The sequence below is a fragment of the Hydra viridissima genome, unplaced genomic scaffold (assembly GCF_058129835.1).
Source record: "Hydra viridissima isolate aposymbiotic clone 2 unplaced genomic scaffold, HvirCarnegie_v1 scaffold_5, whole genome shotgun sequence".
NCBI lineage: Eukaryota > Metazoa > Cnidaria > Hydrozoa > Anthoathecata > Hydridae > Hydra > Hydra viridissima.
In genome coordinates, this window is record NW_028324304.1 from 10,537,576 (window position 1) to 10,562,216 (window position 24,641).

The 24,641-nt window shown below is 32.2% G+C and overlaps 2 protein-coding genes across 2 annotated transcripts in view; one reads left to right on the forward strand and one right to left on the reverse strand.

Annotated features, from left to right (window-relative positions):
- Window positions 1–24,641, reverse strand: part of LOC149888590 (uncharacterized) — a 63,250-nt gene that overhangs the window by 20,769 nt on the left and 17,840 nt on the right. The window contains exons 6-11 of the mRNA XM_090089097.1: window positions 12,442–12,717; window positions 10,691–10,853; window positions 9,731–9,972; window positions 9,335–9,556; window positions 8,991–9,191; window positions 8,460–8,707 (exon numbers count right to left, since the gene is read on the reverse strand). Of these exons, the coding sequence (XP_089945223.1) occupies window positions 8,460–8,707; window positions 8,991–9,191; window positions 9,335–9,556; window positions 9,731–9,972; window positions 10,691–10,853; window positions 12,442–12,717 (1,352 nt within the window). The remainder of the gene's footprint in view (window positions 1–8,459; window positions 8,708–8,990; window positions 9,192–9,334; window positions 9,557–9,730; window positions 9,973–10,690; window positions 10,854–12,441; window positions 12,718–24,641) is intronic.
- Window positions 6,860–10,007, forward strand: LOC149888592 (uncharacterized). The gene has a single exon (XM_090087151.1). The coding sequence runs from the start codon at window positions 7,292–7,294 to the stop codon at window positions 8,276–8,278; it is 987 nt and encodes a 328-aa protein (XP_089943277.1). The 5' UTR covers window positions 6,860–7,291; the 3' UTR covers window positions 8,279–10,007.

The following is a 24,641-nucleotide window of genomic DNA, read 5'->3' on the forward strand; positions in this document are numbered from 1 at the left end:
AGTTTTTCAACTTGTTTCGTAAAAACTTTAAAAGATATTCTAGACAACAAATTAAGAATCCCATTTTAAACAAATTAGCGTGATAAATTAAATACAATTGAATTCCCTAACGCAATGATATATATTAACTAGATGTCTAACTTCACAAAAATTCCTAAACGTCTTGTTAAGATCTGTTAAAGACGTCTTAAACTGGTTATTCTGAAATACATCTTAAACTGGTTATTCCGACAGACATCGTGTTAAGATTTCTTACGGACGTCTTAAACTGGTTGTCGGAAGACGTCTTAATGAGGTATGGAAAGGCCGTCTTTAACTAGTTGCAGACGTCTAGATGAGTTAAAGATAAGTTACATACGTCTTTAAGGTCGTCTTATGTTGGGTGGGTACGAAATTTCTTCCGCGAAATTTAATTACAAAACATTTTCATAAAACATGCTTTCTGTAGGGTGCAAAATTGTTCTGTTAAATCGTTTTTTCACGAGTTTTAAAATTCCAGAAAATTGAAGCCAATTTCGGGCTGTCCCGAATTCATCCCTAAGCCACCCCTTATTAGGATCTGCCCGAAACAATCCCTAATTTTAAAAAATCATCAAAAATATACTAAATTTGTGCTGAAAAGAAATGTAATCTACTATTTTTAACTTTTGAGAAAAAAATTGTTTGAGAAAATTCGTCCTTAGATTACCCTGAACCACTAAGGGGCCCTAAAGGGGCCCTTAAGTCATTTTAAGGCGGGTTAAGTTCAGGTTAAAGCACTCCTATTTATAAATTTTTAATCGAAGGATGATTTTCGGGATGTGGATGAGTTAAATGCAATTTCGTGGAATTTAGATTTCCATAAAGACACTTACATTCCTAATCCATTTAATATCTAACTTTATAAGCCATGGCTTTCACTCAGAATATGCTGATACAAAAAGTATGTAAAATCTAAGCAAGTAAATTGTTTTTTCGATGTTGCTTAATACGAAAAACTTTTAAGTGCCTATAGTAGTGTCTAAAGCAATTTTAAAAGAAGCATATTTTTTTATGTGCAAAATAGATTCCCTTTTTTTTTTCCGATTTGTATATATGCAAAGTCTTTGTACTTTGTATTTTCCTTCTCTTTTTTGAAGTTTTTATTACTTCACAGCCTTCATTTGCACTTATGTATCTCTTTTGTCGGCACTCATTTTTTTTCTCTAAGTGATACACTTAAGTGATTTCTGAACTTATCAAAGAAAACTACTTCTCGTATTTTTCAAAATGAATAATGTGCTTTTCTTGTTTAACAGCCTTCATTAAAAAAACTCATGTACAAGAGAAAAGAGATTATTTCTGCACTCCTGAAATTGCTTCATCTTGCGTTCAATGATTGCTGAATTCTGTTTTTAAAAAACACTTTTTTGTCTAATCCTTTTATAATTTTTTTTTCCGAGAAGAGATTATAAATTTGATCTAAATTATTTTTGAACTATGTAATACAATGACAACAACAACTGTGACAATGAGCTACCACGAGCTGAATACATCGAGGTGATAATTCTTACATTAATATTTCTACTGTAATTTTAGATTTGAGTGTTTTTCACTTTTAATGGACCTTCATGAACTCTTACTATCATGTTTTTAATTTTTGTGAACAAAGTTACTTTTTAGCTGCAAGTTATTTTTTCTGATTGCATCTTGTGAAGAAAATCTTTAAAAACATCAGAACACCAAAAGACCGCTATTACCCGAAAAATAATGTATAAAAATAAAAAGTAAGCTTAAAAATAGGTTGCTATTTCAAACAACTCCAACAAAGTAGAAAGTTCCAAGATGTTTTCAGTTTACTCCTGAAAACATGTAGGGACTTTCTACTTTAACTTGAAATCAACAATATGTAATTTTCTATGACTAAAGTGACTCATGTACCACAACATCAACATTTTAGAGGGGATTAGTGTGAAGCTTTTTTCCAAATTTCTTGTTTTTGGGGGTTTTTTTGTAAAATGTAAAAAGAATTGGTTAGGCCGCTGTTATTTTAACTTTTATTAAAATATTCTCGATAAGTAAAAATATTCTCTAAAGCTCTAAAAATATTCTCAATAAGTATTTCATATTTTTGAACATAAAAATATGCAGATTATGATGATAAACTTAGTAAACGCAGTTTTTTTAACGCGAAAGTATGAAATTGCACTAAAAATTTTGTGGAGTTTTTGGTTAAAAAAAAAGACGGGTAAAAAACCCGTATTGGTCATGCAAAACTAAAACTAATTTTCTAAATAATTGAAGGCGTGTTCTTACCACTTTTCTTATTAAGGATTTATCCAATATTCAGGATTTTACACAAACATTTATGTGAAAATTTTTTCAAATGCATTTTACTAGTAATATGTTATAAATATATTCAAATATATTACAAATAAATGATAAATGCGTTATAAATTTATGATAGATGTATTATTAATGCTTTATAAATGTTATATAAATGTAATATCTCATAAGTATATTGTACATGTATCATTAAGTCATAAATTTGGATTAGATCATAGTTAGGCCGATTTTCAGTTCGAAATTTTTTTGTTTTAAGTGAATTTAAAAATCTACTTTATAAGTATTATGTATTTTAATAATTTATATTTACTAGATTAAAATATCTTGATTATTTCAATCTAGTGGATTAAAATATATATAGTTAATTAGTTAACTAGAAAAAATTCTAGTTAGAAATCTAGTTAATATATATCATTGGCTAGCACGCTGTTAAACTCAATAACAAAAAAAAAAAAAAAAATGGCGGTTAGTAGTTCACGCAAGCGTTTTTTTTTTTTAAAATATATATATATATTTCTGTGTGTATCTGCATATCCTTGACTTTCTTTTGTTATTGTTTTTAATAGCCTCCAGCAAAAGTAGTCCCACTTACACGTTTACGAGACTTACTGGTTATAGGTATGACCTAGAACTAAAGTTTAATTATGCTATAAACCTAAAATTTATCTTTTTTTATTAAAGCTATTTGTAGTTTGGAATATACAATCCACCCAACATAAGACGTCTTTAAGACAACTTTAAGACGTCTAGACAACTTAAAGATGACTTAAAGACGTCTAATGATGTATTTTAAAAGACAGTAACATACAATAGCTTCAGAATATACAATAGCTTTAGTACAGCTAATAATGTGTGTCTTATTTTTTTTATTAATAAGGATATATTTAACTGATGATTCCTTCCTCCCACTCTCTATTTTTGCACCGAAAATTGGAGAAGTTTGTTATATTTTCAAAAGATAAAATGCAAAAGCCCGAGCTAAGAAAGACAAGAAAAACTGTCTGCTTTTTTGTATGCGAATAAGAGATAATTTGTTGAATAGATATATAATTGATGGTACTGAAGCACGTCGTATCCTTCTGCCAAAAATTGATATCTGAGACCATTTCTTCGCAATAAAACTGTGAAAACACACAAAAAATTGGGTAGCATAGCCAGTTCTCAGGCCAACATGGCATTAATGAAGAAAAACTGGTGCGCGAATGGGACCTCGTTTAACGCATTAAGAAATTTATTTCTAAATCACTCTCTAACGGCTCATTAGAGAGTGATTTAGAAATAAATTTCTTAATGCGTAAATCATTACACATCACTCATTTTACTTTATTTATTTTATTAGTGAATTTAAAGCAAACATCTAATATTTAAAGTACAATTAAAGCAAACATCTTTTTTACTTTAAATTATTGAAACCTAGAAGATATTCCCTTCAAAAATGATTTCAAGAATCTCTTTAGCATACTCAGAGTTTCAACCATCTCTTCAGCATTTTTAATATATAGTTTGATATCTCTAAAATATATTATATTTTTAGAATGTCAAATAAACGTAGTGCAATTTTGGAGTTGTTTTGTAAAGAAATGCGTCTATGTGATATTGTTCACTTTCTTAATGTGCCTAAGCAAACTGTGTCCAAGGCCGTCAATAGTTTCAAGGAGCTCGCCCACAATGGTTGCCGTCCAGGAAGTGGTAGAAGACGCACCGTCAACACGTCCGCCAACCGCCAGATTATCAGGAAGCAAGTCAAGCGAAATTCGAGGATCTCCATGCGAAAAATCGCCCTTGAAACCGGAATGAAATGTGAGTCGGTGCGACAAATGGCAAAAAGGAACTTAACCTCATGCCTTACAAGCTCCAAAAAGTTCAATTGCTCACCGATGAAAACAAACGTGTTTTCGCTGAGCAGGGGCCCGACGCTTGAGTTGGCTCCAGAGAAGTCGCCAACTCAAGCGTCGGGCCGCTGCTCAGCGAAAGGAGTGCATCCTGTTCACGGACGAGAAGCTGTTCACCGTCGAGCAGGCACACAACCACCAAAACAACAGGAGCTGGTCCGCTGAGGCTCCCGGCACGTCGGTCATTGTCGAACACTGCTAAAATCCGCAGTCCGTCATAGTCTGGGGGGAAGCTGCACTAGAGGTAACACACCCCTCGTTTTCGTGGATGAAGGAGTCAAAATCAACCAAGAAGTCTACCGACACGACATTCTCGAGACTGTGGTACTTCCGTGGGCCCAACAGCACTTTGGTGATGTGAATTTGACGTTCCAACAGGACTCTGTCCCTGCTCACAAGGCGAAAACGACTCAATACTAGTGTTGGACCCATTTTCCGGACTTCATCGCGTCTTCGGAATGGCCGCCCTACTCGCCGGATCTCAACCCGACGGATTACAGCGTGTGGTCAATTTTGGAGGCCAGGGCCTGTACTACACGCCACATAAGTTTGGAGTCGCTGAAGCAATCGCTGCGCCGGGAAAGGGATTGATTGTCGCCAGAAGACCTGCGGCCCATGTTGTTGTTATTCATTGTCCATGTTGTTGTTATTCATTGTTATTTTACTTAATTTTTGTTGGTTTAATAAAAAATGATAAAAAATGTTTGTCTTCGTTTTTTCTGGTCACCCTGTAAAAGTTAAACTTTCTCTAATGGACCGTTCCCTCTATAGAAAAAAACCGCAATGCATTTTGGTCTTTGTATTCACCGAAAACAAACAAATCTGTATTAAAGCTTTTTAAAATAAACAGTCAAGTAATTTAATTTAAAAAGACTTTTCAAAATGATTTCAAATGATACAATATCTTGTGATAAACTAATAACTCATTCTATTAAAGAAAATATTACTGTTGAGTCAACAACAACAACAAAATACAGCGGTGGCAGGCTTGGTCGGGAAAGGTGTGCGATCGCACTCTGATCTTGACCACGCATACAATATTTAGTTGCGACAACTTGCCCACGGCTTCATAGATGTTTTGAGAACATTTCAAAAAATAGTCAAGCGCAAAAAAGTTTAACTGGACCTATGAGAGACACTTACAAAAATTAAAAGCTGCCTGATTAAATTGTTATAAATTAAGTTTAGAATAATTAATAAACTTCGTCTTTTATGTTGATTTATTTAATAAATAAAAAAGTCAATCTTTTTTTAACCATTTCGCGCTTTGCGTAGTTGGCCTGAGTTTTGTTTTTACATATTACTAGGGAGTTTAGGCAATTTTTATAGCCAATGTAAATCTTTTTTATTAAAAATGCATTGCATTACTTAATATATTTTATTTTTTAAATGGTTTCAACCACTCCTGTAGCTTATTTGGTTCCATAGATATTCTTGTTTTAATATTTTCAACTCATATACATTTTATAAAATATTTCCTTAAATTATCTCGTTAAACTTTTGGCACCGAAAAAAAAATTTTTTTACCTTTTTTTTTTTCTTGCGTAAAAAGTTGCGTTTACAATAAAATATCTAAAGACGGGGGAAATTTATAAAATCTCCACTTAGAAAACAAAAAAACCCACCCTATTAGACTACCAAAAAAAAAAAAAAAAAAAAAACTGATTGACATAATAAATAGTTGCAGAATCTATTTTTATGTGGGGACGAAAGAATTAGCTTATTTTACTTGTATATAAACAAAAATGAAACATTTAAAATTAAATAACTTTATCAATTCTAAAGCAAAACGACGTCCCCAAAAAAATTATTGTAGTGCAACCTTTTCTAAAAAAACTTACATCTATATATACGTATATACTATTTATTTTCATGGGTGGGTTTTCATTCTTTAACACCTACATAAAATCATTTGTTGCGTTTTTTGGACAAAGTTTTTCAAAAATGTACGATATATTTTTTCCGCGATAAAATGTCACGTGACAAAACTCCCTAATATTACATACAATTCTTTGTAGTACGACAAACAAAAGAAACAATTAAATCATTCAGTTACTATGACAATGTTAGAACGTTTTTAGCAGTATCTTTAAAAATGTTAAAAACAATTCCGCAATGAGCTAGACCCCTGAATTAGCGGTCTATAATGATCAGTATCCAAACAAATTACATTCCAAATGAATTTTATTTTTATTTTTTATTTTACTAACCAAAATCAAATTTTAAATACGTCAAACTATATGAAAGCGTTTTTTTATGATTAAAGTTTAATCATACTATAAGCTAATATATGTATATCATATGCTGTATTTATAAAACTTTTTAACAATATAGATCAAAATATGTTATTAAAAAGTTTATACGCTGCCATTTTATTAAATCTTTTAAATATCTGTGTGTGTGTGGCTCGAACAATAAGTCAACGTATTAAAATAAAACAAATTTATATTAGCGAACGTTTTTAAAGCATTTGCCAATATAAAATCATTTAATTAGTAAAGATGAAAGTTATTTATTTTGCGTGTATTTTTAAAACTTTTTGTTATGCGGACAAACATGGAAACATATTTGAATGTTCTCAAAACATCTATGAAGCCGTGGGCAAGTTTTCGCAATTAAATATTGTATGCGTGGTCAAGATCAGAGTGCGATCGCACGCCTTTCCCGACCAAGCCTGCGGTGGCATAACTTGCTGTGTTCCTTTATGCAACAATAATTCGCTCAAAAACAAAAACTTATCGTTTTACATCATCCCAAAGGAAAGTAATTTGAGAAAAAAATGGCTATCTTTAATTAGTAGGAAAAACTTTGTTCCTTCTACTTCTCATCGGGTTTGTTCAGTCCACTTTACAGGAGGAAAAAAGACTTATATGAACAATTGTCCATCTTTACTGTCAAAACAAGTTAAAGACAATATAAAAAAACCAAGAATCACAGTAAATAGTTCTATTGGATATAAAAGAAAAATAGACGAAATTGAAAACGAAAAAAATGATGTTAATTTTTCATTTGAAGAAACCGAGCCTGAAAAGTTAAAAAAAGAAATTATTATCCTAAAGGACAAACTGAACATTATAAAAACTTAAAGGAAAGAAATGAAAAATATTATTATGAACCAAAATCACACTATCAATCAATTAAAATTTACAGTTGACAGATTTAGACATAATCAAGCCCACTTTAAATTTTATACTGGCTTTGAATCATACAATCTATTTAAAGTTTTACTAGAATATTTAGAACCTGCTGCAAGCAAACTTATATATTGGGGGTCAAATACGAACATTGAAAAAACAACAGACTTTAATTACAATAAAAAGGGAAGAGGACGCATAATTCAGAGTTCAGAGTCTGAATTGTTTTTAGTTTTAACAACATTTCGACTTGGCCTTTTGGCTGAAGACATGGCACTGCGCTTTGACATATCCTCAAGTCATGTTAGTAGAATCATAGTGATATGGACTGATTTTTTGCATTCTCAAATGCGTATGCTACCAATTTGGGCAACAAAACAAACTGTAAAAGAAACAATGCCAAAATGTTTTAAAGAAAAATATGAATCAACAAGGGTAATCTTAGACTGCACTGAACTGTTTATCGAAATGCCTACATCTTTTCGAAGCCAGTCTGCAACTTTTTCTAATTATAAACATAAAAATACAGCAAAAGGATTAATTGGAATAGCACCAAATGGAGCCATAACTTTTGTTTCTGATTTATACTGTGGTCATTTTTTGGACAAACAAATTACTAAAGATTGTGGCATATACAACCTGCTTGAACCAGGAGACAGTGTAATGGCAGATAGAGGTTTTGATATTGCTGATGATTTACTGGAAAACGCTTCATTAAATATACCACCATTTCTAAATGGAAAAGCTCAACTCAGTCTAGAAGATGAGAATGAAACTAGAAAAATTGATGCTGTTCGTATTCATGTAGAAAGAGCAATACAGCGAATAAAAAATTATCAAATTTTACAAACACCATTTAAATTGTCTATGGGACCAGAAATTAATAAAACTTGGATAGTTTGTTGTTATTTAGCAAACTTTTTACCACAGCTTGTTTCAGATAAATAAAATGTTTGTAAAAAATATAAAAACAGTTAATCTAAACTGCAAATATATTTTCTTGCATAAACTCAAAGTAAAATTTAGTTAATTTTGGTAAAGTAGCTTTTTCCCATTGCTCTTTAAGAAATTTAATACTCTTGATAAAAACATCTTTTTCAGTATAAACTATAAAATCTAGTTCTGTGACCTCTAATAATGCCATAACACCTTGACATTGATAAAAATAAACATGATTTTGTTTAAGCATTTTTTTACCATCAACAACAGAAAGAAAAAATGTTTTATCTAGGCAAGCTTCAGCTATAGTTAAATCTTTTTTTGAATGAGGACATTTGATTTCAACAGCCCTTATTTTTTCATTTACAAATACAATTCCATCAGGGCTTGTACCGAGCCAAGGCCATTTTGGGTTTGTGATAAATCCACATCTCGTTACTGATACATTTTTTATATTTTCATACTTTTTTATTGCGGTGTTTTCATTTATTTTACCCCAATTACAAGCTTTGTTGCAAGAGCTTTTTTTATTGTTTTTCAAAATTCTATTCAAAATAGAGGCAGGAAATATATTTTTTTGTCTATTAATAACAAAACCAAAGTCTAAGATGTCAAGCAATTTTTTCTTTCTTCAAGCCATAAAGTTGTAGATTGTGATAAAGTAGCTCTTTCCAAAGTCTTTATTTTCTCTTTTGATAGAACTAAATATTTTGAAATAAACATTGAGTTTCATCAAATTCAAATGAATCACTGAATTCTACTTCAAATCCATTAATTATGGTAACAACAAGATTAAACATAACATCAGAATTTAAATAGAGTTCTTTTACATTTAGCTGATATTCAGATATTGATGTTTCATAGTAGGACGTGGAATGATAATTGTTTCCTTTTAAAAGATTTGCAAATGCAATTCCTTCTCCTAGATTATAACTAAACTATCAGACAGTTTTTTAATTTTTTCATTGCTTGGATTATGTGCAAAAATTGGGGTTGCACAAAAGTTTCTATTTCCTGATACAAAAGGACGCTTTCATGAGTTGTTTAGATCCTTTTCTAAATCACTCTTTTCAAAGGAAACTTTAGAAAGCTTAATTGGTTCTGAATTTTTTCCTTCAGCAGGAACATGCCATTGTTGTAACACTTCTGTGCATGTTTTATCGAATGGTACAGAGTTTAAACTTAATTGCTTATATTCATTTAACTGAAATAATACTGCAGCAACATGCTTGCAGCATCCTCCCATACCAGCTTTACAATTACATTTAGCATACAAAATATCTCCATCTTTTTGACAAAAATGTACATAAATAAGGTACTGATTTTTTTTCATTGAAGCTGAAACGTTAGCTCTATCAAGAAAAGAATTTATTTCAATCTTGACATTAGGTTTTACAACTAAATTTTTAACGAAGTTCTCCTTAAATAGCTGATACCCAGAGATTTTATGCTTTAAAGCACCTCTAGCTCCGAAATCAGTCGAACTATCGTCTATAATTAAATATTTGTGTATTTTTTCTTGGCTTATATTAGGTAGTAAGAAAAGACATCTTGACCAAGAGCTTATTTGTTCTTGTACAACTTCTTCAGTATCTATTTGATTAAACTGACAAGATATTTCTCGAAATACTGGTTGAGTAGCGATTGAAATGTTTTTAAAAAAACATGGATCAATATCAATAGTTTTTGAATCATTTTCTAAACTAGTTTCATAGCTATCAACTTTATTTATTGCTGACAAGACATTGATAATCTGTTTATTTTCGGTGAATACAAGGACCAAAATGCACCGCGGTTTTTTTCTATAGAGGGAACGGTCCATTACAATTGCAAAAGAAAAGAAATTTTTTTTTTAAAAGGGAAAAACGTATATTAAAATAACAATAAAAAAAAGATTTTGACGTGCGTAAGATTATTTAAAAGGTGTGAAGGGAAATGATAGATGGTGTTAATTCCACATTACAAATATCTAAAAACGGATAGAGTTTTATAAATCATCACTTAAAAAAAAAACCCACGCTAGTTAACCATGAAAAAACAATTAAAAAAACTTATTTACATAATAAAGAAATAGTTGTAGAACCTATTATAGTGAGGGGATAGAAGAGTTACTTAAATCTAAATGTATTTAAATAAAACTGAAACATTAAAAAGCAATTAACTTTCTCAATTTAAAAGCAAAATGTCATCCTCAAATATAGGTTGTACATTCTTTTCTCAAAAAAAATTAAAATAAAATAAAAAACCGTTTTAGCGTAAATAAATATTATTGATTTTCATGAGTGGATTTTGTCATTTTACACTTACATAAAAAGCGTGTTGTGTATGTGTGTATATGGAGCTTTTCAGAAACAAACGACGTTTCTTCAAGCCCCTCTCGGAACCTTCGAATAAACTGGGAATGCAGTTATAGTTCGTTACTTTGTACTTAGCAAAAATTGAATAGATTTCAAGTCCTTAACTGAGCCAAACTGAATGGTATTAGTGGAAGTCGGATAGTAAGTATTCCAATTGCAAGCAGTTGTCCACCAACCACATTCTTTAAATGATGTATTCCTTTCAACAAATGGATTTGTATCAAAAGCTGGAATCAATACAAACATCCTTTTAACACTTTCGTTTACAAAAGAAAACTTAACAATCAAACAAAGTATTCTTTACATAAATATACTTATTTTTTTAGAAAATAACTCACTTCATTGTTAACGCTCTGGTTGAATTGGTGAGGTAAAACTGAATATCGAAAAGATATGGTAGAGTTTTTTTTTTTTTTTTCTTTATTAAGAATATCTTTAAAAAGCTGTAAACATCTTTCAAAAACTTTAATATTCATAAAATCAAATCAATAAATCAGGCAACCTTATACAGCAAAGCAATTTTGAAGAAAAAAAAATTTTTTTGTTAGTTGTACGAAAAAATAAGTTTTAATATATTTTTGTTTACAAACCTATTATTCTCAATTTAGCTTGAGATATTCTTCAAAACAGCGGCATTTGATGTTTTATTCTGGGCTATTGCAACTTTTATTAATCAAAAAAAAAAAAAAAAAAAAAAAAAAAGTACAGATAAACTTATTTAAATACTGGAACTCAATGATACTTTGAACGTATAAAAATCATATTTTTATTTACTGGATGTCAACGCATGATTTTCCTAAGTTTAATTTAATGTATTGCACATCACTTCACAATCTTAGCTTATGTCACTGAAAATCATTCTTATCATTCAATATGATTTCTTTCTATTTATCAACATTTAAAATGTCATTCAGTGCACATTTTTTGATCATTTTGTTGGTTTATGTTTTATTTATTTCATTATTGCGAAGAGCAGTCCACTCTTCTATTTGAATTTTTTTTTTGTGAAAATATGATTTTATTGTCAAAATTTTTCATTGGAATTTTTATTCCGAAATTCTAATGAAAAATTTTGACAATAAAATTATGGTCCAAGGAGTGATATGGTCCAAGGAGCGACATGATAATGTAAGTATAAAAGTTTTGTTCTTTTGCTGAATGCTTTGATTATTTAAACTAACTGAAGGTTTTTGAAATAGTCAAGTAGCAATCCTTCTATATGTATTATCTAAATCAAGCCTTTTTAAAACAAGTATCAAAATATAACTTATAGTGCAGCGAGTATTTTAAAGCAAACTCTTGGCTAAAATCTCGTTCCTGGTAATTTACTAGACTTGTTTTTATGGCCAAAAGTTTTCAAAAAAAAAGGGATGGGCTTCTTAAAATGACTTTTTGAATAGTTAAAGTTGGACGTGTTGTTAGAACTAAAGAGCGTTTTTTTTTTTTGACAAATTAAAAAATAACTTTGTGTACAAGTCACCAATCTTAGAGAAAAATTCTAACTTGACTTTTTTTAACTCATTATTAATTAAATTAACATAATTAACTGAACAAAATCTCCTTTTAAAGTGATTACATTTTTATTTAAAAAGATAAAAATCTTATTTTTCACCAGAGTTAATTTTTATTTAAATTTTAACTTACCAGATTATTTTCAGAGTTAACAAGTAATTATATTTCATGATCTACAAAATAAATTTGTCTTAGGACCTGCAGAAAAGACGTCGTGATTTTAAAATTATCGAACGTGAGTAGCTTAAATGAAAATAAACTTTTTTAATGTTGTGAAAAAATATTTAAGGTATTTTAACTCACTATTCTTTAAATTGAATGAGATGTAGTCGAAGGCATACCCATATTCACTTGAGTAAATCTTTACATGGTAATACATGACGCTAAATGCTACATCATCTTTGAACGTGTAATCAACTCTCATATCAGTTGTAAACGAGCTGGTAATTTCATTTAGCTTTTTTAAGCCAATCCATTGTTGATTTAGCAAACCAAAACCGTTTTCATATTCTTTAAAAGACTTTTGCCAAAAAAATGAATCCCAATTGTCAAAACGAGTCATCATCGGGATCCAGACTCCTATAAGTATTTTCAAAGCTTATAAATACAGACGGATTTGAATCTTTCATAGTTGAATTTTTTAAATATTTTCTCATATAAGGACAAAGACGCATTTTAATATTAGCCTATTATTAAATTGGCTTTTTGTTTAAAACAAAATTAAAAGGAGTTGATATTATTACAAAACTATTTCATCAGATAGAGGGTATTAAAAGAATAAAAAGAAGGCGTCATTTTAAGAGTCGACTAGTTATTCAGATAACCAAACATAACGTTTGGAAACCAGACAGAACTTTTAATAAAGTTCAACTTTCTGTCCAAAATATCAATATGATGACATGCGGCATGTCTTCTAAAAATTAAATCAGTTATCAGCCAAATATTACTCCCCAGCTTTATTATCTTGGAAAACAAGTACTACATGTAATGTATGATTACATATATATTTTTTGCAGTGTATGTTAGTAAAACAAATACTGAAAAACAAAAAACTCATGTGTTTCAAACTTTGAAGAGAATTCAAGACGATCTTCAATGTTTATTGTTAATAATCACTGATGATAGGGAACTCAGATCATTGATAATCACTGATGATAGGGAACTCAGATCATTGAAATCTGAAAAGAATAGTGAAAATTGAAAATTGAACAAGTGTAACTTATCCAAACACGTTAAGAGTAAAGCCGGGTACATTTTGAAATCTTTTCGTAGAGTTATAGTCACTTAGTAAAGCACTAAGTTAATCACTTCAAAACGAAGTCGTGGAAGTTTTAAGCAAAAGTAGTATAAAATTATGCGTTTCCGTACCCAAAAGTATCTCTTGCAGAACATAATTGCGAGCTGAATAAATTGTTGCTAGATGTTGGATGTGCACGCTTAATATAAAAGAAATATCAACTTTGTTTACGGACAAGTGATTAGATGTTTTATGATTATCTTTTTAATTAAATGTCCTGATGCTTCATTTGAGTACATTAAAAATCTTATTGATCCTAACATCATTTAACTGATCTTAATAACCAGCATTATATTTATTGTAGATTTTGAAGTAGATTATTTCATTAAGTATGCAATTCACATTACCAAATATCTTAATCAGAGCAGTAGTGGTTAGTTTGAAAATATACATAGTTCATAAAATGGTCGGTTTTTCTTCCGATTTTAAGGTTGAATAGTTTTTTGTTTCTGAAATGTTAAATCGAATATACAATAAAATTTATGTAGAATTGTTCGGAAAAGAGTAAGTTCGAAAGATTTTTATTACAATCGGTAGTCCAGGTAATTTTCTTAAAACATAGTTCGAAAGCCGAGACTTGGTTCTAGTAGTAATCAGGGTTCCAGAAAGGCATCACGACACCCAGATGGTAATAAATCATCAGATATGATGACATTTGCCGCCCGAGGAAGAAGGATTTATGATAATCCGTTGTATATTATACGCATAAGACATCCACAGTAATTAGAACCATACAAATTTGAACTGAATTACAACTTTTGAACATTTTTGTTTTCAAACTAAAATTGTTCGATGAATTTCGATCTATATCAAGTTTCGAACAAACCAGGACCGCCGTCTTATTATTTTATCATATAAGTGTCTTGGAATATATATTTAGTTAAGAAACCTAAATATAAGTTGTAATTAAATTGATTTTAGCTGTTTTGTTTATAACAAATAACAGAAAATGAGTTACAAAAAAAAAAAAGGTACATTTTCAGATTGAAAACTTTTCGATGGATTTTAAATTTCTTCAATGTGAAGCAAGCTGCAAAGAAAGTGTTAAAAAGTCAAGATGTTTCTAAATTATGTGATTATTTATAGTCAGTTTTTAAACAGTTTAATTGCAGCATGTCTTATAATTTGCATTTTTATCTAATTTCAATCTTTGATTTGTTTATTCAAACCAAGTAACATGTAATTACAGTATCCTTCAGGTTAATTCTATCTGACCTCAGGTAGCGATAACAGATTTAAATATACTAAACCAAACATTTCATGCTCTCGAACACGAGAGGATGTTATCTACAAAGGAAATAAGGAGATTAGTAATTCAAATACAGGTAATGCTTTCTCCGGCAAATTGTAAATATTTATAAATCAGTATTTTTCAGTCATTACTTGATTTCTGAGAAAAGCATAATGTAAAAGCTTAAACGTCTGGATTACAAATACAAAAGTTTGTGTAGCAATAAGAACTTTAAGATCAAAAAGGAATTTTTAGATAGATCTGTAAATTATTTTTTCCTAAATAGGAACTATAATTTTTTTTTTGATAATTTTTGTTTTTTTATTCAAGTTTTTGTTATACTAAGTTTTTTTAACAACTTTTGATTAAACACAACTATGATCATAACATGCAACTGATTGTTCAGAGAAAGATTAATAGATTGTTCAGAGAAAGAAGAATACGAAAATTGAGTACTAAAGAACAGCAATCTAATGCTCCACAATAGTTAAAATAAAAAGTTATTTATTGGAGGCTCTTTCAGTGTGATTTTAAACGATAATTGATTTTAAATAATCTTTAAAAATAATAAAAGTCTTGATTTCTCTGATGAGAAACTTGTTTCACAAAAAACATGCGAGCTGAATCACAATCTGGTAATATCCAAGAATAGTTTGTTTTTCACATAGAGATATTCATTTTATTTTGGGTTGAAAAACTATAATTAATTTAATGGACACATCCTTTCCTAATGCTGCATGGGCATTTTAGGTATATAGGAGCTGTTTTTAAAGTAAATGCTTAACTGAATTAGACATTTTCTTTACTAGTTTAGGTTATCCAAGTTTGCATTATTAGTTGAGTTAGAAATCTTAGACCCAATAAAAAATATTAATATTCATGAGTAAAGCTCAAGCACGAGACAATAGTTTAGACCAGCATGCTTCAAAGTGGAAAAGGAGATAACTAAGAAGGTTCTCATTGCTGCAAGAACTTCCACCAAAACAAGGAACAGCCTCAGCGTTTGAGATCAAATCCTTTATCACAATTGTAGTGAACTACCTAGAAGGAGATTTTGGACAGCTAAAGTCAAGCAGAGAATCTGTCAGACTGTAAGTATCTGTAACTTGCCCAGAGTTTGAAACCAGAGGTGATCTTCTTCTTGATGCTCTTTTAAGGGAAGCAATATGACTATAAGGATTATGAATCTCTTTGAATTTCTTAAAATTACTGACTATCTTGTATGATTTTATTTTGCCATCACAATAAGAAATACTGGATGGAAATCTTGTACAATAATTATTCTGACAAGAGTTCTTAGTGAACTATCTCTTTGGTTTTTGTGTAGGGACGATATTACCAAAGTAAATATGTTTTTTTAACACAAAGTCTCAAGTCTAAGGACCCTGCTAACAAGTTACTAAAAGATTTTTTAGCAAAAATGACTAATGAATTTGATTAATTTATGCCAATGATTTAGTAGAAAGACTTAATTTTCTGAGCAAGGCCCATATGTGGGCAACGATCGCTGCAAACTTTATTTAAAGAAGAAAGAGTTTTGTAATTAATTCTCTAGAATGTGAGATTTTTATGCAGGAATTATATAAATGTTAATAGTATTATATGTATAAATGTTATAGTTCTATAACATTTAGACACACACACACACATATATAAACGTTAAATCTGAGAATATAAACTATTTTCTAACCTATCAGCGCAGGTGCCTATCACAATGCAAGGTTAATTGCCGACGCAATATGTTTTCTAATGTTTAAGATGACATCCAAACTCATTAAATATATGGGTCTAAGAAGAAAGATAAGATCTTATGGGTAACATTTGTTATAGCTGTTTACTATACACCTCCGATCCTTAAATTCAGCAAATCATAACAAATCATAATCAAATCCAGGCTTGCAGAGCCGGAGCCAGAGCCGGAGTCGGGAGCCGAGGATCCGATACTTTTTGCAGGAGCCGGAGCCGGAGCCGAAAAAAATTAGTAGATCGCGGCTCTCAAAAAAATTTTGAACTAAACAAGTTTTTTTTTTTTTTAAGGTGGTAGACTGCTAAAAAACATTGAAAAAAGTAGTTTTTCAAAAGTTGATTAGTTAAAAACTTTAACTATTGCTGTTTTTAAAAACATACATATTATTTTACAAAAAAACATAAAAAGGCCTAAAAAAACAGTTTAAACTTAGTAGGGTGATTTTGCTTCCCCTAGCAACGCTCATAGCAACGTCAAAATAAGGCAATTTTAACTAAATTTTACAAAATCTAAGCACTCAAACCAATAGCTACTTCTTTGTTTTTTGTTTTTCTATGTTTAAATGACATGGTGTGAAAGAACAACGTTGTTGAATTGGTTTATTACTATATATTAACTCGATAAAAGTGCATACTATCAACGTTTTTCATATTCTGGATAAGATTGCGGGAGCTGTATTTGTCCAATTGATTTGAAATTTTGTACAGATGTTCATTTTTATGAGCTTTATGTCCTGAGATAAAGAAATTTTGGATAAAAATTAAAATTAAATTTTTTGGGCTGTTTTGGGGTCAGGAATTTGGCCTAAATTTAGACGCATAGAAAAAGCTTATGGTGCATCGAAATTGAAAAAGATTCAAATTTTTTGTTTATCTCAGGACATTTATCTACTTAAAAGGTACACAACTGTAAAATTTTGAGACTTGATATATTTTACTTTTTGAGATATCTTTTCCAAGAACTTTGCACTTTTTAGGCCTAAAAACACTTAAATTTGCCCAAAAATTAGAAAGAAGAAAAAAAAAAAAAAATTTTTTTTTTTTTTAATCCTATTTATCGTGTTTAAAATGAGAAAATCAATTGGAATAATGTCAGATTTTAAATTTTTTTTTTTAGCAGTCTACCACCTTAAATTTTAGATTAATTTTTGACACATTTTTTTAGCGACCTCTGCACTTCATTCAAGAAACTTAAAACTCAAAATTCTCTAAGTCTCTAACAAATTATTTCATATACAATAAAATCACTTACAAGTTTAGTCTAAAAATAAATCTCAAAAAAATGGCCGCCACCATATATTTGCTTAAATTGTTTTTTTAAATTCTTATTCTTGTGAAATGAATGAAGTGCCATATTTATTCTTATCTTCCGTCATTTTTTTTTTATTTCAAAATTATTCAATGACCCAAAAATAATCTTGTATTTTTCTTTTCTTCTCCTGCAATATTTATATAAAGTTGAATATATATTTGGAATTTTTCCGCTATTTCTTTTATTTACAAATTGCAACCATGAGTGATAAAGTAGAAGACGAGAGGTTATATGATGAACTGAAATGGTTTGCTTATCGCGAAGAGGACGAAGTGTTTTTTTGTCAAGTTGAGATTAGTGTAGGGGAGGAAGTCAGCAAACTTTGCGGTGCAACATGCAAATGCAGTACGAGGGAAAAGAGCAACAGAAAAAAAAAACCCACCGCCAACAAGAAACGCCATTTTGTCAATAAACATTCGACTCTTTTGACAAAAATTGTTGAGGCAAGAGAGCAGAAACTGAAGAAGGAGAAGGCCGAAAAGGAAAAGAAACGCACCTCATCCGTTTTTGGAAGAAATCAGGGCTCGTCTAGTGAGACAAGAAAAGTACAAGCACCCATCGATCGCTTTCTCAACAAAGTTACCATCGCAATTTCAAAAGAGGACTTCAAGAAAGGCATGAACATGACAATTCTTCAAAACGGCGCTCCCTTTAACCTATTCAGCAGTGAAGGAATCAAGATTTTGACTGGCGATTTGGCAAAACATTTTAGCTTGAAAGTCAACCGGGATTCTGCTCGAAGTCAAATCATGGCTTTGGCTCAACAAAAGCGGGCTAAGTTAAAAACCAATCTACAGGGAAAGCTGGTTTTTCTGAAAGTCGACGGAGCTTCAAGACATAATCGAAGCTTTCTTGGCGTCAATGTGCAGTTCTTCATGGATAGCAAAATCAAGAATCTCTTGAAGGCGTGCTGGAATCGTATGGCATCAGGAAAGAAAATGTCCTCGGAATTACGACTGATAACGGGTCGAACATGGTGAAAATGGTTGGAGACTTTGGAAAGACAGATGAAGAAGGTGACGTCACTGACGAGTCTGCTGAAGAACTTGCTGGCGTCGAAATCGAAGAAGAACTTGAGGTTGAAATTGAAGGTGATCTGCCGGATGCTTATATCACTGACGACGACGACGACGTGTTTGAACAGCAGAGGCCTTACTTCAACGAAATATCGGAAAACATGAGCACCGTTAATCTGCAACGTTGTGGTGCTCACACCTTGCAGCTGGCTGTTAAAGACGGTTTGGAAAAACGAGGCATTAAGTCTCTGGTTGGCAAAGCTTGAGATGTAGCAAAAGTTTGTCGAACGTCGAAAGATAATGAATTTTGCAAACAACACAAAACTAAAAAGGTACATACAATATAATCGCAAATCGCAATAAATGAAAATGTTTAAATGAATATTAATAAGAATCTGAACTTGAGTTTGAATTTAACATTTGTCAATTATGCATTTTCGAATGTTGAAAACAATCAAATTTAAAAAAAGTTACTCAAATTTCTCAAATTTACAGGTTGCAATAATCGACAATGCAACCAGATGGTCCAGTACATTCAACATGCTCAACCAACTTCTTAAGATGCGTGATGTCCTGAATGCACTGGAAGCGGAATTTAAAACCCGTGACTTTACGTTTCTAAATTACGAGTGGAAGCAAATAGAGGAACTTGCAAAAATCCTTAAGAAACCGGCAGTTGCAACTCAATAATTCCAGAGTCAGGATCTCACGCCTGGGAACTTTATTTACATTTAGGAAATTCTGAAGGAGGAGCTAGTTTCTGGTGAATTCAAGACGTCTGATTTTGGGAAGAATATCAGGGATTCAATGGTACATCGGGAATCACTTTTGTTCGATAATCCCTTTTTTTGTCCTGCTGTCTTTGTAGATGTGAATATCAATGCCTTCTTGGAGAAGAGCAACAGATTTTTATCTCAGTTTTCAATCTATTATTTTTTTAAACGAAAATTGGAACTTGAAGTTACGTACTTTTAATGAAATTCAAAATACTATTTCATTTAATTTTACTTTTTGACATTCTTCTTTCCTTACTGTAAGAATATGATAGATTATAATTTGTTTGAAATTTAAAAACATTAAAAATGCTTTACAATATTTCAATTGATTGTTGAAGACACTCTGTGGAAGATCCAGAAAAAGCTCAATCAGCAAAAGAAGTTCGAAATCGAGGGGAGTGGAATTGGTCTTCATGGAAATGACTCTAGCGAGAGTACTGGAAGTGGTTTGGAAAATGAAGAGGAATCCGAGGAAACGAGTCCCAGAAAAAGGATGCAAATTCGAATGGAACGTGCTCGGAAGCAAAAAAGCGAGCAGTCCAGCCAAGTCATATGGAATCGGATTTGATTGATAGCATGGTTTTTCTTCGAATGAAAAAAGAGTACATTTGACTTTTGAGTGTGCATTGACAGAAAAAAAAAAGAGAAAACGTTTTGAATTTGGAATTTGATGCTAAATAAGTTAGTTGAAAAAATTTTGTAGAAATGACCAGGCAAAGGCATAAATTTCCAAGTACGAAATGAAAGGGTATATGAAAGGGACTGATTCTTCAAAAAAATGTAGTAGTTTATTTTTCATTCATTAAAAAATTTATGAATAGACGGCAAGGTATACTTTTAAATCTTATTCTTCTATTGACGTTATGAGGAGCCGGAGCTGGAGCCGGAGCCGGAGCCGAGTTTTTGCTGGGAGCCGGAGCCGGAGCGGAGCCGTGAAAAAAATTGGGCGGCTCCGCAAGCCTGATCAAATCCATTTAAAATTGCCAAAACAATTAAAATAGAATGAGATTATGATGTCGTGAATAAAGTCTTGAAGACGTAATTGAAGGTGTGTGAAGGCGTGATTGAAGGTGTGTGAAGGCGTGTTTGAAGGTGTGTTTGTGTGAAGGCGTGTTTGAAGGTGTTAATATTTTTAGGTGTTAAGGTATTTAATTGTTAATGTATAAAATGTGTGAAAATGACGCGATTGTAAAAGTGTATAAAAAGAGTGTGTATTTTGTAAAATAATTGATTCGCAGTCAGATGTAAAATAAATTATCAAGTTCAAAAAGTGACTCTTTAGTGTCTCAGGGAAAGTATAAATAATTCCCCACACTATTTGGTGGCGACTACTGCCAGGACGAACGAAACCTACGAGTTAGCGAAGAATGGACCAAGAGCAAATTTACCAGAGAGAAATCAACATGATAAGAATAAACATTAAAGGCATAGAACGCAACACGATTAATGGCGACAAATCAAGCATAATCTTAGCGCTGGACAAAATAACAAATTTATTGGGAAGATTTGAAATGGCAAAGGATGAGCTGACCAGAAAAATGCTCGACGACGGCGAAAACATCGATTCGGTAGAAGAATGGCTTTCGAAACCAGTAATGGAAGTAGAAGCAGCGATTGAAATCAAAAACAAAATGGTGGACAAGTTGGATTCGATAAACAAAAACGAATGCGTCAGAAAATTCGAGTATGAAAAACAAATCATGGAACAGCAGTTAACGATTCAGAAAGAAGCAGAACAAGCCTCATTGAGAAAACTTCAAAGCGAAGAAGAATGGTATCTAAAGAAATTAAAAATGAAAGAAACAATGCGTAAATCACTTGGAAACGAAAACGAAGCTACTCAGCAATCCGTCAAGCTACAAAAGTACACAATCACAAAATTTAATGGCGATTATAAGGACTGGTTGTGATTTTGGAATCAATTCACGGTAGAAGTCGACAACTCAAACATATCAAACATCAGCAAATTCAATTACTTACTGGAACTCGTCGAAGGAAAGCCCAGAGAGGACATACTTGGTTTACCACATTCGTTGGAGGGATACGATGAAGCTAAACGCATACTACAAGAAACTTACGGAAAAGATATTTGGGTTCACAAAGCATTGATTAAAGATTTGGAAGGATTGACGGCTATACACAGCACGCACAAAATCAAAGAAGTTCACGACTTTTACAACAAGCTTGCGAGAACTGTACGAACATTGAAAACTGTGCAGAAACTTCAAACGGCTCAATCATTCGTGTATTCATTGATGGATAAACTTGGACCAGTTCGTGAAATACTCACACAAAACGATGATGGATGGGAAGAATGGGGACTGGAGCAACTTGTCGAAAAGTTACAAAAGTACATTGAAAGGAATCCGTTGAACTCAACTTTTAACCCAAGCGACGAACAAACAAAGGGCGATAAAAAGAACACAAACGTGCAGTCAAGGTCCTCTGAACATCGAAGCACTACATTCAAACAGCACAATGGCGGTCTTTATGACAAAGAAATCATGGCAACTAGTGGTAAGCATGGATGTATCTACTGTGGGTTACAAAATCACAAAAGCGAGGATTGTACAAAAGTGCTAACTGTTGCAAGACGCAGGGAAATTTTAACAAGCAAAAGATTATGTTACAACTGCGTTGGTTACGGACACTCGGCGGCAAATTGTAAATCAAGAGGATGCAGAAAGTGCAACAAAAAACATCACACGTCCATTTGTCAAGATGGGAACGCAACGATGGATGGTAAAATGGAAAATAAAAAAGAAACCATGGGAGCGGTGCTAAATGCAAGTACAACTATTCACCCGACAGTGATTGCAAAAGTAAATGGTGAAAAAGCAAGGATAATGTTGGATACGAGTGGTGGAAGTTCCTATATATGTACAAACTTGATTACGAAACTTAAGCTGAAACCTACACGAAAGGAATATAAAAGTATTGAACAGCTCTATGGAACGGTGGACAAGCGTGTGGAAATCTATAACGTTACGATAGAATCAACAACGATACCGGAATTTCGAATTAAGGTTGAATGCACCAACGCAGAAAAAGAAATACTCACCTTTTTACCCAATCCGATGATTAAGGATGTTAAGAAGCATTTTGCAAGACTAAGGAGACTGAAATTTAGCGATGATGAAGGGAGTGACGAACTTCAACCTGTTCACATTATACTCGGTGCTGCTGATTATCAACGTATAAAAACCACGGAACCGGTAGTTCTCGGAAAAAATCCGGATAAAGATCCAGGAGCAGAATTAACTATGTTGGGATGGACTCTTTCTGGGAGACGAACACAATTGAGTTCTGGTATTGAGAAAAGTTTCTTATTGAACACTGGTCGTGATGAGTTTGAGCAAATGTGTAGTTTAGAAGTACTTGGATTATCAGACACAAACAGTGAGTCAATGTTCCACCAAGACTTCAGCGAAAAACTGCATCAAACCGACGAAGGTTACTATGAAACCAGAATGCCGTGGAAAAAGGGTATTGTTCAACTGCCAAACAACAGAAATCTGGCCCTTAAAAGATTGGGAAGTGTAACAACTCGATTGAAAAAACTTAAAAAACTAGAACAGTATAATGATATAATGATGGAACAAATCAATGAGGGAATATTGGAAATGGCACCAGAAAAACCTACGGGAGAAATTATTCACTACGTTCCTCATCAAGCAGTAATCAAAGAAAATGCTGAGTCAACGAAAATGAGAATAGTTTATGACTGTTCAGCTAGGAAAGACGCTCAATCACCTTCATTAAATGACTGTCTAGAAGTGGGACCATCGCTGCAACCTTTGATATTTGACATACTCATACGAAATCGGATGAATAAACTCTGCGTGTTAGCTGACGTGAAGAAGGCGTTTCTACAAATTAGAATACACGAAATGGATAGAGACGCACAACGCTTAATTTGGTATAAGGACTTAAAGAAAATGGAATTAACGGAGTTACGATTTACAAGGGTAATTTTTGGTTCAAGTTCAAGTCCTTACATTCTTGGCGCCACGATTAAAAAGCATATATCAAAATACAAGGACATTTATCCAAAAACGGTGCTTGCTTTGGAAGAAGATACTTATGTCGATGATATACAGGCAGGTGGAGAAACAGAAGAAGAACTTATCAGGTTTAAAAATGAATCAACGCAAATCTTAATGGAAGCTGGGTTCCAGCTGCACAAATGGCATAGCAACGTCAGCAATCTGGAAAGCGACGCTGAGGCTAAATCAACAAAAATACTTGGGATTCCTTGGAACAAAGAATCGGATCAGCTATCGATTGACTATACGGCATGCATCACTATCGGAAATAAAGGAGCAATAACAAAAAGGAAAATGCTATCAGCTCTCAACAGTGTCTTTGACATATTGGGATTTAGTGCACCTGTATTAATCACTGGAAAATTACTATACAGTCGAATATGCTTGTTAAAATTCGGTTGGGATCAACAAATTCCAAATGAATTTTTAGAAGAATGGAAAACCTGGATCAAGGCAATAAACATCAAGAGAACTATTTCAATTCCGCGGAGTGTCGTGTCTGGAAGAATCATTGAAATGGAGCTCCATGGATTTTCAGACGCAAGTAAATCAGCAGTATGTGCATGCGTCTACGTTGCAGTGAGTCATCAATATTCAAAAACAAGCAACTTACTTGTAGCAAAAGCACGGATTGCACCGAGGGATCTTAGTATTCCAAGACTTGAGCTGGTAGCAGCGCACACCTTGAGCAAGTTAATGAATCATGTTAGGAAGACATTAACCAAGTATAATGTCATTGAAGTATATCATTGGGTTGACAGTACTGCGGTACTTTACTGGTTAAAAGAAAGGGGCAGTTGGTCACAGTTTGTCAGGAACCGAGTTCAGCAGATCTTATTGAATGGAGAAGTAAAATGGCTATATGTCCCAACAAAAGAAAACCCAAGTGATCTTGGAACAAGAGGAGTGAGTCCTGAGAAATTATCAAGCTTGTGGCTAAATGGACCTATATGGTTGAAACACAAGGAAAATTGGCCAATTCAACCAGAAATAATCGAAGCGCCGAATGCATCATGTGAAACTATTAGTGTGAAAGAGAACGTCGGTATGGCAACTGAAGAAATAAAGGGACATAATAT

Excerpts from the sequence above, each read along its gene's own strand:
- LOC149888592 (XM_090087151.1), top strand. The coding sequence starts at position 7,292 with ATGAAAAATATTATTATGAACCAAAATCACACTATCAATCAATTAAAA.